Source organism: Chelonia mydas, chromosome 1 (assembly GCF_015237465.2).
Source record: "Chelonia mydas isolate rCheMyd1 chromosome 1, rCheMyd1.pri.v2, whole genome shotgun sequence".
Classification (NCBI taxonomy): domain Eukaryota; kingdom Metazoa; phylum Chordata; order Testudines; family Cheloniidae; genus Chelonia; species Chelonia mydas.
This window is the reverse complement of record NC_057849.1, coordinates 58739768-58757299: the sequence shown is the minus strand read 5'-3', so window position 1 is coordinate 58757299 and position 17532 is coordinate 58739768. Positions and strand designations below refer to the sequence as shown.

The 17532-nt window shown below is 37.7% G+C and overlaps 1 protein-coding gene across 20 annotated transcripts in view; it reads left to right on the top strand.

Moving 5' to 3' along the window:
- Positions 1-17532, top strand: part of LRCH1 (leucine rich repeats and calponin homology domain containing 1) — a 256777-nt gene that overhangs the window by 224858 nt on the left and 14387 nt on the right. For 19 of the 20 annotated variants that reach the window (XR_005224569.2, XR_005224567.2, XR_005224562.2 and 16 more), the window contains 3 exons: positions 2243-2352; positions 4735-4872; positions 8994-9071. Coding sequence is in view for 9 of the 20 variants with exons in the window: in XM_043522418.1 (XP_043378353.1) it covers positions 2243-2352; positions 4735-4872; positions 8994-9071 (326 nt within the window). In the remaining 11 variants the exon portion in view is untranslated. Of the gene's footprint in view, positions 1-2242; positions 2353-4734; positions 4873-8993; positions 9072-17532 lie in introns of those variants that run through there. The other variant, XM_037894058.2, reaches the window with a different exon arrangement.

The window sequence follows — 17532 nt, the reverse complement described above, 5'->3', positions numbered from 1 at the left end:
AATATAAATATTCTGTACTTAAATGGCTTCTTATGTTAGTAACTAGTTATAGCATCAAATGACCTTGCTATATTTCTGCATAAAACATCTTATTATTCCTGTAACAGTATCAGGCAGTTATATAAAGGCTTGCATTTTGATACAAAATATTTGCAAATATACATCTCAAAAGGTGTTTGCTGTTTCAACATTTAAGAAATAAAAGTTTAAAACATTTCCAACTACACTTGTTTATCCTGGAGTTTCAAAAACACAAGCAGAGATTTTTCCTTTGAAAAGAAATGGGGTTGGTGTGGTCACTTTCCAACCTAGATTTATTGCTCGCATAACACACCTACATTCCTTTTTACAGTTAAGCCTCTGCTTAAAACATTAATGTTTTTTACATGTTTTGTCTTTTTCATGTTTGCTTGACCTTGGAAGATAGAAGCAGACAACTTCTGGCACTTCTTGGATTAACTTTAACATTTTGTAACATGCTTGCTAAACACATGTACTGTTATATATCCAAGCATCCTGGCTGTAACTTACTTGTAGCTATTTCTTGATGTTTAGTAAAAGCATAAACAAATTTGTAACAATGTCATGAAAAGAGTTATAATAATTTTATTAATATCATTTTATATAAATACTGAGGTCTCTCTCCTACTAAGGCTATTAGCAATCTGTCCATTTGGGACATTTGGATATACAGATATACAAGACTTCTTCCTTCTCTTTTTGTATCTTGATGACCAAAACATCATCCCCCACCTTTCTTCCCACATTTTGAACAAGCCCTGGCTCCCCAAAACTGCAGGAGATGGAGAGTAACTAACTGAGTCTTGTGGAGGAGTCTGTGGATATATTCCTCTTCCTGCACCAGGACCAGACCACTCCCATCTCAGTATCCAGAGGGAGACCAAGAAGAGGAAAGCACTAGTTCAGGGGGACAGGAAATAATGCTAACAAAAGAAGCAAAGCAAAACAGTAATGCAACAAAATCTAAAAATGACCATAACCTGTGCTTACTCACTGTGGTGCTGTACACCCCCAGTCCCTCCCTCCCTCCCCCCCTTAGTGGCTGTACAGTGCATAGAGGTGGTTGAGCCTGCTGCTGACTTCAGCCTAACAGGTCTGGGGTTGCATCCTGCTGCGAGGGGCTAACCCGGTGGTGTCAAATGACAAGTGGTGGCTGAACCACATTGAGGTTTGAGTCTGCTACAACCAGCTAACAAAGCTGCATCTTTTAGTTCAGGCAGTCAAGTTTTATGCTTTTAGAAGCAGAGGACCTGGGTTTAACTCCCCTTGTGGATGACACACCTAAGGCTGTCACATTACATTAAAAAAAAAGTAATAAATACAAGTTTTATTGTATTATTCTTGAGCACTTGTCACTTTTCATGATACGTGAGCAAGCCAGTCCAGCCACAGGAACTGGTGACCCTCCGCTATGGTATCTACAGTGTGGGAGGGCAATGGTGGGCATAGCCCTCATTATACATGTACAAGAAAGAGCCATTAAAAGCAGTCATTGGAACACAACAAAAATGTTTAAAAGTGCAAATATACATTAAATACCATAGACTTTGTCCCTGCTGTGCCTGAAGTTATGGGATGGATAAAATCATCCCCAGCACCAGGAGTGGTTGTAGGAAAACTGTGTATGGACCTAATGCAATACTGCACATGAAATGGGAATCTCTAGTGTAGGCAAACCTTCAGAGATGCTATAATAGGCACTCAGTTTTTAGGAGTCAAACACATAACTTTGTTTGATGAAGGGAGAGATGAAAGATAGTCATGAATAATTGGAGAGTGCTAGGAGTCTGATCCTGCAAGGTGCTGCATACTCTCAGTTCCATTGGAGTCCTGCACCTTGTAGGATTGGGATCTAACTAAAAGACTGAGAGAGGAGTCCTATGATAGAAGTAGCAAGACTTCTAACAACAGATTAAAAACTCCAAGGGACAAATGCTGTGCGAATTTAGTAAAATTCCCAGTCAAGACCATAAGATATAAATGATGTCTGTATATTCCACTTATATCAATAATACATGAATTCTGTTATGAGTACCCCCAAGCAAATACACTTTTATGACTGTAGTTCTAAATCAGATTTTCTTTCTATATGCTCTCAGGAAAATCTTCCAACAGACATAATTGGGACAGTGAATAAGGATTTTGTTTAACCTGAAAATTAATAAAGCAAAAGTTTTTGATGGCTTGTTTTTGCTAAACATCTCTCTCTTTAAAATCACAGTATTTTTAAGACCACAGAGAAATTTGGAATCCATAGACCCTCAATTTACAATTCGGAGGAAAATGGAACAGATGAGAGAAGAGAGAGAGCTGGTGGAGCAATTGCGTGAGGTATGTGAAAGACAATGTGAAAGGCTGCAGATTTTCAGCTGAAGCATGTATTTCCTGTTTTCCCTTGGGAAAGTCACCTAATCTTAGGTCAAAAACAGTGCTTGGTTGTATAAGCATGGGAATATCAGAGTGGGAAGATACAGCATTAGTGAGACCATGACTGGAATACTTTTGATGTCCATACTTCAAAAAAAAAAAAAAATTGAATAATTTGGAAAAGATTCAGGAAAGAGTCACAAGAATTATTTGAGGTCTGGACAAAATATCTTACGCTGAGAGACTTAAGAAGCTCTGTCTATTTAGTTCATCCAAAAGAAGGTTAAGCGGTGACTTAATCAATGTACAAGTACCTGCATGGGGAAGAGGTTTCTGATGGTGGGCATGGCTCTTTAATCTAGCAGATAAAAGGCATAATGAGATCCAATGGTTGGAAGTTGAAGCTAGACAAATTCAGACCAAAATTAGTGCTTTATTTCTAAAGTGTAGATAATTAAGATTTGCAACGATTTACCTAGCAATATGATGGATTCTCCATCACTTGAGATTTTTAAATCAAAACTGGGTATCTTTCTAAAAGATACACTACAGCTGAAACAGAAGTTATGGGCTTGATGCAGAATTACTGGGTGAGGTTCTATGGCCTGTGTATTGCAGTCCAGTTTAGATGGTCGCTTGTGGCCTTAAAATTTATAAACCTCTCTGTGCCTCAGTTTCACCATCTATAAAATAGAGAGGATATAATTACTGCAAAGAGTGTTGAGTGTTAAGATCTTCAGTTGCAAGCGGTCCCAAATACGAAGCATTCTTATTTGTGTCTGTAGTGTTAATTGCATTACAACTACTAAAGTTATGAGATAATTTTACATTACTATTGGTTTAAGATACATTTGGTGTTACAAGAGAATAGTAGTATCACCTGATATTATCATGATCAACTTGAATTTTGTCCATTGACTAATGTAAAACATGAATATTTTCTTGATAGAGCAACTTTTAAATATGTACTGATTTAAAAAAAGAAACAAAAAAACCTTTTCTAAAATAAGGGCTTTTCTGTTCCCCAGCTAATGTTTAGAGGGGTCATTTAGTTAAGCACAACACCACGTCTTCCGCCTCCCTTACACATTGCACACACGCCTATCTGGTGCCTGCATAGTTTGTTTTAGCTTTGCTGCTGCTGCTGTTTATAATACAGTGGCACCAAGAGGCCTCAGAAGGGCCTGTGATAAGCTGAATACCGCATATTGTAAATGAATGTTCCTGCCCCAAAGAATTTACAGTCTAAAAGACAAGATAGAAGAGTTGGGTGACATGGACAAACAGATGGAGGAAGGAGGACGGGGAAACTATTTTAGACTGGCAGTGTGCACAAATTTGTAGTTGTTACTGATTGGCTCATTACAGCAATCAGAGCTTGTCACCTGTTACTGGTAAACACCTCTTGGAACTAGTGAATTTTAGCAAACAGACAGAAGTGGGGAGGGAATGCAAGGGACAGGGATGATATATTTTTATCTGTCCTCTAAAGGACATAGCATAGTTTGGGGTACTATATAAATAATAATAATAACAACTAATAATGTGCTCTACTGGGAAGGAATATGAAAACACATGCCAAAGCATTTGCAAGATTGGAGCTCAAATTAATAAGTTACACATTTGTAACAAAATGCAATGGGTTTTTCTCCAGAAAATTTGTAAGCATTCTCAATGTGTCCTACTTTGCTGATTGTTTTGCAATGCGAAGTTCATTTAATTAAGGTGTCCCTTTTGTCTGAGTAGGGAGTTTTCATATTTTTACCCAGTAGGACACATTACAGATCCAACCTTGTCCTCCATTCTGCATTCTTTCCAATTTTTGTTATGCCCACTTGTTTCTTTTCAGCTGTTTGAGGAGTGGCCATCTTTTACTCTGTGTTTGTAGGGGGCTTAATGCAATGGGGCTCTGATCCTGACTGGGGATTCTGGGTGCTACTATAATAAAAAGAATATCTTTAGATAAGAGGCAACAAGCAAGAGTAGCAAAGTATGGTGCTGGCAGGGTGATGGAATGAGGAAGGACAAGCATTACAGTAATAAGATGATGTGGCTACTCACTTCTGCCACCGTTAAAGTGATGAGGTTTTTTCATAAGTTACATATCCAGTGGGTGACCTGGAATGGGGCAGTGTGGTGTTTTTGGGGGGTTGGGTTTAGGAACAATTTAAATGAAGATGTGGTGATGGCTTGACAAACTGGAATTGGATGAGGATTCACTGCAATAGTGGATAGGATGGGAAAAGGCATGGCGATGTGATAGAAAATATGGATATTTGCTTTTGGGGGAGGTGGTTCTTTCTAATTCTGTGTAAAAGTGGTGACGTGTTTGTTCTTCTTTTACAGAACATTGAAATGAGACTAAAAATTTGTTTGCCTGAAGACTTGGGGTCTGCTCTTATGGATGGGGTTGTTCTCTGTCATTTAGTCAATCACATTCGTCCTCGATCTGTGGGAAGTATCCATGTACCCTCACCAGCAGTAGTAAGTCAATTTTTTTTTTTAAAAAAAGAAAAACTAAAGCTTTATTATCAAATAAAATCTACTTTTGAAAAACAGGTCAGTGGGTGGTGAGTAGTGTTCACTCCTACAAACGTGTACTTTTTTCTTTTTCCTTTCCAGTTCAGATTGGCAGTAACTCAAATCTTCATAAAAATGAAGTAGTGGAGCTATTCAAAAAACATATACACTTCTCTCTCTTTTCTTATGAATAAAATGGTCTGTGACTGGCTGAAGCTCATGATAGGTTTGTTGTCTATACCATCTAGATTGCAGGAGGTCAGATTTTTCCATAAATGCCTTGCTGTTTATGTTGTAGCAGGTTGATCATTATCCTCTGACAAGATTTTGTTCCAGTGGATACTTTCCTAAAAATCAGTTCTCCACTTCCTGGTGCATTGTTAACGTGTTTTGTCATAGAATACAGTATGATTTATAATGTACTCTACTAAGCATGTGTAGAGCCTGGGGCGGATACAAATCCAATCTGGAATCCACAAAAATGGTCCACGGGTATTCGCATCCACATCTGCAGATGCCTATATCCGCAGATATAAAGTGGAGAACTCTAAGCATGTGGGAAACATTATGCTACAATGAGATTAGCAATTTATTAAGTTAACAACAATCCTATATAGCAAGGGTTTAGCAAGGGTTTGGGCGGGGTTTTTTTGTTTTGTTTTGGGTTTTTTTTTGGTAAATATGTAAACAACTCATTTTTTGTCACAGACAGGACAGAAGAGAAACATATGACCTAGTCCTGCAATCTTTGATTCCCCAAAGATACTAGGACATATGCAGGACCAGGGTCATCAAGGATTTTTTGTACCAAATCTACTTACGTACACTTTTTTCAAACCTAATTTCCTTTTCTTTTCAACTTTCTTCTGGATTTTTCCTGTATTTACGGAAGACTTGGTTTCCGTTAGTGGGGACATTTCTGGTCTAGATTTCTGATGTCACTTTGATTCTAAAGAGGTTTCCTGTATTTTCAAAATATGATGCATAAAGTTGTGTAGTTTTTTCTGAGTGTACCTCCAGTTAAATATTTGTTAAATAAAACCTTATCTTTAATTCTGAGAGAGGCATGCTGATTGTAAAGGTGATCTGCTTAGGCTTTTAAGAGTATAGATTTTAACAAAAAACAAGGAGTTTTCAACAGTGGCTAAAAAAAATGTATCCCTTTCATAAGAATGGCCATACTGGGTCTGAACAATGGTCCATTTAGCCCAGTATCCTGTCTTCCAACAGTGGTCAATGCCAGGTGCCCCAGAGGGAATGAACAGAACAGGTAATCATTAAGTGAACCGTCCCCTGTCGCCCATTTCCAGCTTCTGGCAAACAGAGGCTAGGAACACTTCAGAGCTAATAACCAACGATGAACCTATCTTCCATGAATTTATCTAATTCTTTTTTGATCCCTGTTATAGTCTTGGTCTTCATAACATCCTCTGGCAAAGAGTTCTACAGGTTGACTGTGCGTTGTGTGAAAAAATACTTCCCTTTGTTTGTTTTAAACCTTACCTATTAATTTCATTTGGTGACCCCTAGTTTTTGTGTTATGAGAAGGGGTAAATAACACTTCCTTATTTACTTTCTCCACACCAGTCATGATTTGATAGACCTCTATCATATCTTCCCTTAGTTGTCTCTTTTTCAAGCTGAAAAGTCCCAGTCTTATTCATCTCTCCTCATATGGATGTTGTTCCATACCCCTAATCATTTTTGCTGCCCTTTGCTGTACCTTTTCCAATTCCACTATATCTTTTTTTGAAATGGAGCAACCAGATCTGCATGCAGTATTCAAGATGTGGGCATACCATGGATTTATATGGAGGCAATATGATATTTTCTGTCTTCTTATCAATCCCATTCCTAATGATTCCCAACATTCTGTTAGGTTTTTTGACTGCCACTGCACATTGAGTGGATGTTTTTAGAGAACTATCCACAATTATTCCACGATCTCTTTCTTGAGTGGTAACAGCTAATTTTGACTCCATTTTATATTTTCAGTTGTTGGTTTTAAATCACTTGATTCGTGTCATGTCACATTTTACTGCAGAGACTTGCAGAGTAGACAAGACCTGAATTTTCAAGGCTAAAAGGCTGTTCTTAGTGTTTTACAAAACACTTTCAGCCCTTGCTGACAAATAGTTAACCTTGAGAAGAAATGTTCTGGAGAATGCTAGGCAGCTAATGTCTCTTTTGGTGCTGATGAGCTTTCAGTTTAAAGGTCAGGAATATCAGTATCACTTCTCCCTGTTAAAGCAGGGAAATAATGGATTGGCTGTGGTGACACAGAATGCCACTGTAAGAGGTTTGATAGTCCTTGAGACAAATAGGACAAAGAAGGCATCATATTATAGGAATCTTTGAAATTCTAAAATACTAAGGAAGTAACTGTAAAAATGAATTGGAAAGTTTTTAATTAAGAATCAATATGATAAAAGAACCAATTCAAAAAATATAGAAATGACATTATAGAGTTTGTACAACTGTTCTTAATGTATGTTGAAATGATATATCAAGTTCTCATAATATCCAAAAATTAAATGTGAAAGACGTATGATTCCCTTTATACACATCTTAAAACAGCCTGAGATGTTTGGGTTGTAAAATTCCCATTAGAGAAGTATTATCACTTCTTGCAAGTAAGTCTGTCTTCCACTGCACATGATTATTAGAGGGGACAGATTTTCAGAACCTTGCAAGCCAGACTTTCATGTGCACAAACTGAGCCCACAGTGAGTTGGATGCACTCCCAATTTCAAAACTAGAGACTGGGCATGCACAAAAGCAAATGCACCCAAAAGCTGCATGTTTGTAAAGTAGCCTCCTGAAAAATTAAGCTGCAATGAACTAAGGCCACTTTAATTCTGAATGAGAACATCCACATGAGGATTTAATGTTTTTATTTATGCATATTAACTTTATCACTTTAATTCATTCATTTTCACTTTCCTGAATGTCCTTGCATAAATGAGCCCTGATTTGAGAGTGTATAGGCTGAGTGGGCCAGTCACTACAAGACCATCCAATGGAAATTAAGAGACAGTGATTGAAATGGGAGACTCTCAGTGCAGCTGAGCCAGATGAGAGTGACATAGAAAGAGACAGGCTGATATTGAGAGGAAGAAAAGAGAGCATAGAAGGGAACTTTTATGGTATGTAGCACATTTCAGAAGAACATGGAAGTAAATTCCACTTCAGTGTCTGTGATGCAATGTGAACATCATTACTAAAAATTCCTACTACTAATAACATGCATTAGTAAGGAGAACATATACCCAACTCAAAGAACTGCATTTTTAACAGAATTGCAAAACACAGAGAAATAGAAATGAAGGAAAACCAGGCCAATGATTATGATTTTTAAAAAGCAGAAAAAAACCTTCAACTACAAAAACACACGATGGGAATGGAAAGGCTTCCACGTTCTTATTTCTGAACATATTTTTGGAGGTTTATAGACCATCTGAGAATGTCCTCTGACCAGCTGCTGAGATAGGTCACCACATGAGTTGGGTGTAATCTACACTGTAATTAAGTAGCTTTGGCTGGCCCATGTTAGCTGATCTGGGTAGTGGGGGCTGTAAAACTGTGATTCAGATGCTCGGGTCGGAACCCGGGCTCTGGGACCCTCCCCCTTTGTGGGGTTGCAGAGCTCCGGCTCCAGCCCAAGCATCTGTACTGCAGTTTTACAGTCCCGTAGCCCGAGCCCTATGAGCCCGAGTCAGTTGACACACAGGCCAGCTGTGGATGTTTAATTGCAGAATAGACATACCCTTGGAGGCTTACAGAGTGCACTGGCCTCCTCCACTGTTGTTCTGCCCTTGCCAGTGCCACAGAAGTCACTGCCGTGATGGATGGGTGGTGGCATGGAGACATCGTGGCAGTAGGAGACTAGTACGTTGGCAGTTCAGTTTTTCAGTTATTAGATGTTGGTCAATCTACTGTTTACCGTTTCCTAATTTATTTTTTCAGGAACAGCCTCCTCTAAATATTTCATCAGCAGTAGAAACGTCATTTACTAGGCAGAATTTTATGATGACTACTGTATATTAGCTTCTGTCCCATTAATCCATGGTTCCTTGTTTTTTCAGCCTAAACTTAGTATGGCCAAATGCAGGAGAAATGTGGAAAACTTTCTGGATGCATGTAGGAAACTGGGTATACCAGAGGTAATTTTTAATTATGTCCATCAATATCATGTGACCTAAAACACATCAAAAAGCATAACTTGTGTGTTATTTTACAGTTGAAGGCTCTTTATTTTATGGCTAAAATGATTCGTGTCTTATTTTATGAACTATTACAGTCAAACATTTACCCCCTTATTCAACAATGCACGTATGTATGCTTTTAGCTTTAAGCACATGAATTGTCCCATTAAGGTGTTCATATGAGATATTCATGAGTTTATAGTCCTACTGTCATTAGTGAGACTATTGTGATTAAAGGCATTGCTGGATTGGGTTGACTAGGAGGCCCATTAAGAAATGACTGAATTTTGTGCATTAGCAAACTCAACAATAAAACAGGTACAAGGTATAACAAAATGAATAATATTTCATTTTTGAAAACATGCCAGTTTTGCTATAGATAGCTAGATAAGAGTATTTACAGTAATCCCAATACCTCCTTGTATTTCCTATAGAGAATAACTAGTAAATATCTACTAGCAAGTAGATGCTAATTTTTCCTTATATAAAACTAATATTAAGTTTTTTAAAAGAGTGATAACTGTGTTTTACTTGGTGCTTTTATTTTAAAAGCTTAGTTTAAAGTATTTATACTATATTACATATTTTGTAGTACGTTTTGTCAAAGAAATTGGTAATATGAGATCTCATCTCGGAGCTCTGTTACATTTTTGCTGAGATGTAAGGAGAGCATTTCATATGTGTAAATTATGAATGTGCAGATTAGCAAAATGCAAATTGAGTGAGGTTCTACTGTAATGTTAAAATATCACTGTAGAAATGTGAAATGAAAAAATGCAGTAAACTCAAGAAACTTTAAGATGTTACATTTTCAGGTTTCTGTAGAGAATGCCAGTAGTCCATATTCTGATAAATATTATACTAGAGTAACTCATTATGATACAATTTAGTTACTCTGGATTTACACTGATGCAGTTTAGATCAGAATCTGTCCCAGTATCCAAAAATATGTCTGATGTAATTAAAGACAATTTCATTTCAAACAGTTGGCCTTCAGTATGAGGAATTAGTTTGTATACAGACTAGTTTTTAATGCAGTAAAATATAAAACTACAAACATAAAACTGTACATGACTTAATGTTGTCATTGTATTTTTGTTAACAGTACAACTTAGGCTCTGAGAGCACTTTTATTTTAAGGTTTACTTTCAGGAGTTTAAAACATGTTTAGTTTTGTTTTTACTTTGGGATGAGACTTGAACACAAAGTCTTTAAGTTATGGAAGGATTCCTTTTTCAGAATGTGAAGAAATCCACTAGTCTGACCTCTATTTGAAGCAGCAAAACAAACAGTGTTTTTTCCCTTTCTGCAATTTGAAAAGGCATTGGGAGGGAGGATTGTTCTCATATCTACAATGAATTATTGTTAAAATTAAACTTTGTAATCCATAGTGTTATGAACTAGGTCTCTATTTTAAAAATGATTATATTGGCCATCTGTTACAGTTTATTAATGTACAGTAACTGCTTTCATAAAGTTATGTAATGTAAAATATTCATGATAATATTAGAATGGCTGCATATTGTGGGCTAAAAAGATTAGTTTCAGAAATAAGACAGCATGTCTCCCTATTATGAGAATATTGTGTCAAAATGTATGCAGCCTGTGTGTGGAATGTTTAGTGAGATGTGAGCGACCCTTTGATGCACTCATAATCAGAGTTGCCTGGAAATGGCTTTTTGGGGGAAGGGAGAGAAGGAAGGTGGTTGTTTTTAATTAAGGCACATGACCCCAACTGCCCCCCGCCACGCGTCGCCTCTTTAAGGGTTTACATTTGTTTTTCTCTTTGCAGCTTTCAATGAAATGTAAACTTTCTCTGCTAATGTTGCAGACTTGTTATAGATTTTTGGCGCCATTTGACTAACTGTTTATATATTGCATGTTTTCATAGAGGGTTAAGCAAAGGGTCAAATCTCATAAATCTAAATAAATAAACATTAGTTTTTACCCATATAAAATTTCATTCACTTAAATATCAAGGACATTTGATTAAGGTTTGTAATTTATAAGAGATCTTGTGGAATTCTGTAAGAGAATTCAGGTTTACTCAGCATGGATGGCAATTGACAAATTTACTGCTATACTTCCTGGAAAATGCATTGTGTTTCAGAGCTTAGATGGGTGAAAGTGTTTGGAGTTTGCTGTGTTTTACTGAGTGAATGAGAGAGAGAAAATGTTGGAAACAAAGATCAGGGGTAGGTAGATATGATTGTGTGAGTAGCTAGCAGGATGCCAAAGCCCAGATAGATCAAGAATCTATCTAGGAACAATGTGCTGTAAAAATGCCGAGAGAGACATTCCCCACTTTCTAACATTTGCATGTATGTTGATTTTTCTTATATAGCCTAACTGTCTCAGGAGACTCCAGCAATAGGAATACAACATTTGCAATGAATTGTTTTCTTTAAGCTCCAGCCCTTTCTTGGCAGCTCCTATGCCTACTAACCCACACCACAGCGTAGCATTCTATTCCTATCACATTAACATATATCTCTGTAGGAAAAATGGATGATCTGGGACGGGCTGAATGCTGTTTCAGTACAAGAGGGTGATCAAAATGGAAGATTTTAGACGTGTTTAAACAGAAGGGGGCTTTCAGTGGAATAAGGTGGGATGCTGTTTAGTGGTAGTGCTGAAGGATCTCCAGAACCATATGCTCACTGAGCTTCATGACTGACCTTGAGACAAGTGTAGCATGAAGATGCAAACATGCAGTGTGATCTGGAGGATGATAATTTTACAGGACATTGAGTCCTGGGTTGCAGCTTTTCCAGCCCCCAGTTGATGGTGAGGGAATGTTGAGTGTCAGGAAAAGATTCTCCAAAGATCTTGCCAAGGTCCTTGAGCAAACCAAAGGAATTCGGGACATATAGTATTTTAAATCAGTGGCTCTCAACCTTTCCAGACTACTTTACCCCTTGAACGAGTCTGAATTGTCTTGTGTACCTCCAAGGTTCGCCTCACTTAAAAACTACTTGCTTACAAAATCAGACAAAAATACAAGTGTCACAGCTCACTGTTACTGAAAAATTGCTGACTTTCTCATTTTTACCGTATAATTATAAAATAAATTACTTGTAATATAAATATTGTACTTACATTTCAATGTATAGTAGTATATAGAGCAGTATAACCAAGTCATTGTCTGTGTGAAATTTTAGTTTGTACGGACTTCGCTAGTCCGTTTTTATGTAGCCTGTTGTAAAACTAAGCAAATATCTAGATGAGTTGATGTACCCCCTGGAAGACCTCTGTGCACCCCCAGGGGTACACGTACCCATTGTTGAGAACCACTGTTTTAAATGAATAAACAGGCAGGAAAAAAACAGTTCATCTTTGTACATAAAAGCTCACTTTTTTGCTTTGAAATTCACCTTTAATATTAATATATGTATGAACACACTGTTGAGGTACTCAGTCATCTGCCCACAGCATTTAACCTCTCAGGAGTGCTCAGAGTCATAAAGACACTTACAGGTCAACAAATCTGGAAGTTTTGTCTTGACACAAAGCAAAATATATCCAGGACTATATATATAATGTGATTATAGTATAATCCTATCAGGGACAAACGAGAGACGAGGGAATATGGAAGGGAAATCTAATGAATATCTTAGATGTCTGTATACTAATGCAGGAAATCTGGGACATATACAGGAGGAACTAGACATACCAGTGAATAATCACAATTATGACATAATTGGCATCACAGAGACTCAGTGGGATAATTCATATGACTGGAATAGTTGTGTAGAAGGATAGAGCTTATTCAGGAAGGACAGGCTGGGGAAAAAGGGAGGAGGTGTGGCGTTTTATATCAAAGATGTATATGCTGGCACTGAGATTGAGAAAGAAGTTGGAGGCAACCTGTTGAAAGTCTCTGGGTAAGGATAAAAGGGGTAAAAAACCAGAGTGATGTCTCCTACAGACCATCTAATCAGGAAGAAGAGATGGATGAGGCTTTTTGAAACAACTAACAAACTCATCCGAAGCACAGCACTGGGTAGTGTGATGGGCAACTTCAACTACCCAGACATCTGTTGGGGAAAAACAGCAGTGCACAGATTATCCGACAAGTTAATGGAGTGCATTGAAGGCAACTTTTTATGGCAGGAGGTGGAGAAAGCAAGGAGGGGAGAGCCTGTTCTAGATTTGATTCTGACAAATAGGGAGGAACTGGTTGAGATTTGAAGGTGGAAGGCAGCTTGGGTCATGAAATGAGAGAATTCATAATTCTAAGGAATGGTAGAAGGGAAAACAGCAGAATAAAGACAATGGATTTCAAGAAGGCAGACTTTAGCAAAAGTGGGTTGCAAGCCTATTGTAGGGGGGGTCCTAGCATTGCTACCCTTAATTCTGCACTGCCTTCAGAGCTGGGTGCCCGGCCAGCAGCCCCCACTCTCTGGCTGCCCAGCTCTGAAGGCAGTGCCATCAGCAGCAGCAGTGCAGAAGTAAGGGTAGCAGTACTGCAACCTCCCCTACAATAACCTTGCGACCCTCCCCTTTTTGGGTCAGGATCCTTACAGTTACAACACCCTGACATTTCAGATTTAAGTAGTCGAAATCATGACATTTATTATTTTTAAAATCCCATGACCATGAAATTGACCAGAATGGACCTTGAATTTGGAAGGGCCCTACCTATAGTATAAGGTAAAAGTACACAAAAGACCGGATTTCACAGGGGAGACTCCTATCAATGGTTCACAGTCCAGCTGGAAAGGCATATTGAGTGGGATCCTGCAGGGATCTGTCCTGGGTCCAGTTCTATTCTATATCTTCATAAATTATTTGGATAATGGCATAGATGGTACGCTTATAAGGTTTGTGGAAGATACCAAACTGGGAGGGGTTACAAGTCCTTTGGAGGAATTCAAAATGATCTTGACAAACTATAGAAATGATCTTGACAAACTTGATCTTGAAATGATCTTGACAAACTATAGAAATGATCTGAAATAAATAGGATGAAATTCAATAAGGACATTTGCAAAGTACTACACTTAGGAAGGAACAATCATTTGCACACATACAAAATGGGAAATGACTGCCTAAGGAGGAGTACTACAGAAAAGCATCTGGGAGTTCTAATGCATTGCAAACTAAGTATGAGTCTGCAATGTAATACTGTTGCAAAAAAAAAAAACAAAAAACCCGAACATCATTCTGGGATTTGTTGTCAGCAAGACACAAGAAATAATTCTTCCACTCTACTCTGCACTGATCCGGCCTGGGCACCACACTTCAGGAAAGATGTGGACAAAGTGAAGAAAGTCCAGAGGAGAGCAACCAAAATGGTGAAAAGGTTTAGAAAACATGACCTACGAGGAAAGATTGAAAAAAATTAGGTTTGTTTAGTCTGGAAAAGAGAAGACTGAGGGGGGACATAAGTCTTCAGTTATGTAAAAGGTTATAAAGAGAAGGGTGACAAATTGTTCTCTTCAACCACTGAGAGAAGGACAGGAAATGATGGGCTTAAATTCCAGTGAGAGAGATTTAAGTTAGACATAAGGAAAACCTTCCTAACGGTAAGGGTATTAAAGCCCTGGAACGGATTACCTAGGGAGGTTGTAGAATCTCCATCATGGGAGGTTTTTAAGAAAAAGACAAACACCTGTCAGCTGGTAACTGGACTAGATGATCTGTCTAGGTCCCATCCAGTCTTATGTTTCTATGGTTCTATTATGCAGATTTAAATGTTGTTTTTTTGGAATTGGTTGCATAAATATGCCCCAGAACGTAAGATGTCTGTAATACAAACAAAACCACATTAAGCCTAGCATCTTTACGACTGCAAAATAATCTTCAAAATGTGAAGTGAATGTTAACCCATGCAGTAGTGGCTGTCAGTCTTCAGACAGTGTGAAACAGTAGCTTTGAGACAAGTATGAACTGTCCCCATTAGTCTCAATGGGATGTTAACTGTGATACCTAATGAAGGTAAATTATTTACTATTTCACAGCTGATCATTTTAGCAGAATCCAAGCCTTTGTACTTTGCCATCATTAATAGATATAGGTAATGGAACAGGTGCCAGGCAGCAGTTAGTTGCTGTTAAAGCTTTATCTTATAAGCAACCTGTTAGTTGTTTTCACTGCTACCGCTATATTTGCACGCCCCCCAGTTTTCCACTCACGCTCTTATTCTGACCAATTGCCTCACCACAGTTTGTTCCGGAGACTTTCATGGAGTTGCAATGCAATTGTATCAGGTATCGATTTTTCCCACTCAGCTAGGCAATATATGCTATTTGGACTACAGTATGGTTGCAAGTGGTACAGTATGCTGTTAAAATCTTACATCTGAGTTTCCTAGGTAGGTATTTATCATATAGTACATACACAGAAGTATGGTTGCATTCTTTCATGCAATTCTGAGTACTTACCATTGAGATTTTATTTTTAGGAATTAAAATATGGGCTTGGTTTTCAAAACTGTACATCTGATTTGTTTGCGCAATTTACTGCGGATGCATGAATAATCAGAGGAGCTTGTGCATGCAAACGGCCAGTTATGTGATTAACCTTCCATATCTATCTACTCCATCTAAATATTTATTCTGTATGCGCAGTTTTGGTAGCTGCATGATCCATTTAGGCATGCAGCTGCACATACGTTTAAAAATCACTAGTAACTGGGACAATACCTGTGCTGAGATTTTTAGTTGTGACTTATAATATTTGTGCTTTTAATGAGGAGAGCAGAATGTTTGAAATTGTTGATTATCCAAGCATAATTGTTCTGTAATGTTGTACCCTTTAGCCATATGATTATTTAGTTTTAGTATTTTAAATTCACATCACATCAGAGTCACTAAAATTCTGATAACTGAGGTGGAAATACTATAGTTATTGAAAAGATAAAGAATATTGTCTCCTGAGTTCAGAAGCCCTAGATGGCATCCATAATATGAAAGATTTTACCTAGTACCAGCAGGAGAAAATAGTCTATCATGCCTGAAATATTTACTAATTTGAGAAATATTTGAATATTCAAACACTTATAGAGCAAATAAATTTGCAGAATAGTCAGACTTTTCTCAGGGTTGGTCTGATTTCACCAGTTAAAACACTAAACAGCAGTTCTTATAGAAAATTCCTTGTACTCGATTAGAAAGCTAGTGCAATGTTTAGTGTTTTCAGTAAAACATAATATTTCGTATCTGTGTCAATGAGATTTTGGTTTTAACAGGTTCTGTGCTCAAAAATGAGCATTTCAAGTTCACAAGTCTGTGAATTTTTTAAAAATCTTATGCTTTAATTCAGATTTACAAACAAAACTTAGCATTGTTTTTAAACTCTGTGTGTGTCCTTCTTTTCTTTTCCAAATTCAAGTACTATTCCTTTGAGATTTATATAACATTTGACTTTGGAGTTAGAAGTATGCTTCCACTCTGAAAAGTGATTGTGTAAAAATGCCCCACCATCACTAATCAGATCTTTTTTTTTTTTTTGTGTATATTCAGTGTTTCACTGATAGTTTGAGTAACAAAATTAAGTTTTTACAGCTTTCTACTCCTGTGAAAGCCAGAGCCAACAATGGTAAGAGAGAACGAGGTGAATTCTCTTCCTTCTTGTATATCAACACCACAGTGGCTTACTGAGGCCTGGTCTACACATAAAATTTAGGTTGACATAGCTACATCTCTCCGGGGTGTGAAAAATCCACACCCCTGAGCGACATAGCTTTGTGGACCTAACCACCAGTGTAGATGCAGCTAGGACAACAGAAGAATGCTTCTGTCAACCTAGCTACCACTGCTCAGGGTGATAGTGTTTCTGCTCTGTCAAAAATAACCTTTCCATCAGTGTAGGTTGCATCTATACTATGAACTTATGTAGGCATAGCTACGGCACCCATAGCTATGCCAGTATTGTCCCCGTAATGCAGACATGGCCTAAGTTTCAATCAGTCGCATCAGTGCAAACCCACTGATATTTATTGAGAAGGTGTAACTGAAGGCCTGAGCAACACCTTTATTACTGATGATGATTTGCAGAGAGGAAAGGTCCCAGATTGACTTTATGATCCCAGGCTGAAAGTGCAAGCCTGCAGATTAGGGGGAAAAAGCCAACTATCTACTAGCAAATTTGCTTTAGCAACATTTGATACACAATAACCATGGATTCTGTGGGGCAAGTTCTGTAGACAAGCTTCCCTACAGAAATGCTGCGCAGTCATTTCTCAGAGTAGAAGAGCTCTGGAATGCTTTTGAAAATTTGATGATTAATTAAGACTACATTGTGAAGCTCAATAGCATTAAAGTATTTTAGACAGCTAAGTGTGCAGATTTTTCATGGTTTTTTTTTATTATATACTAGGAATTATTTTCCTTTAATAACTGAATATAGTTGGCCCAGAACAAGCTGGAATTTATGAAATGGGGCTCTGTCTTTCCTACATCTTACGCAACTTAAA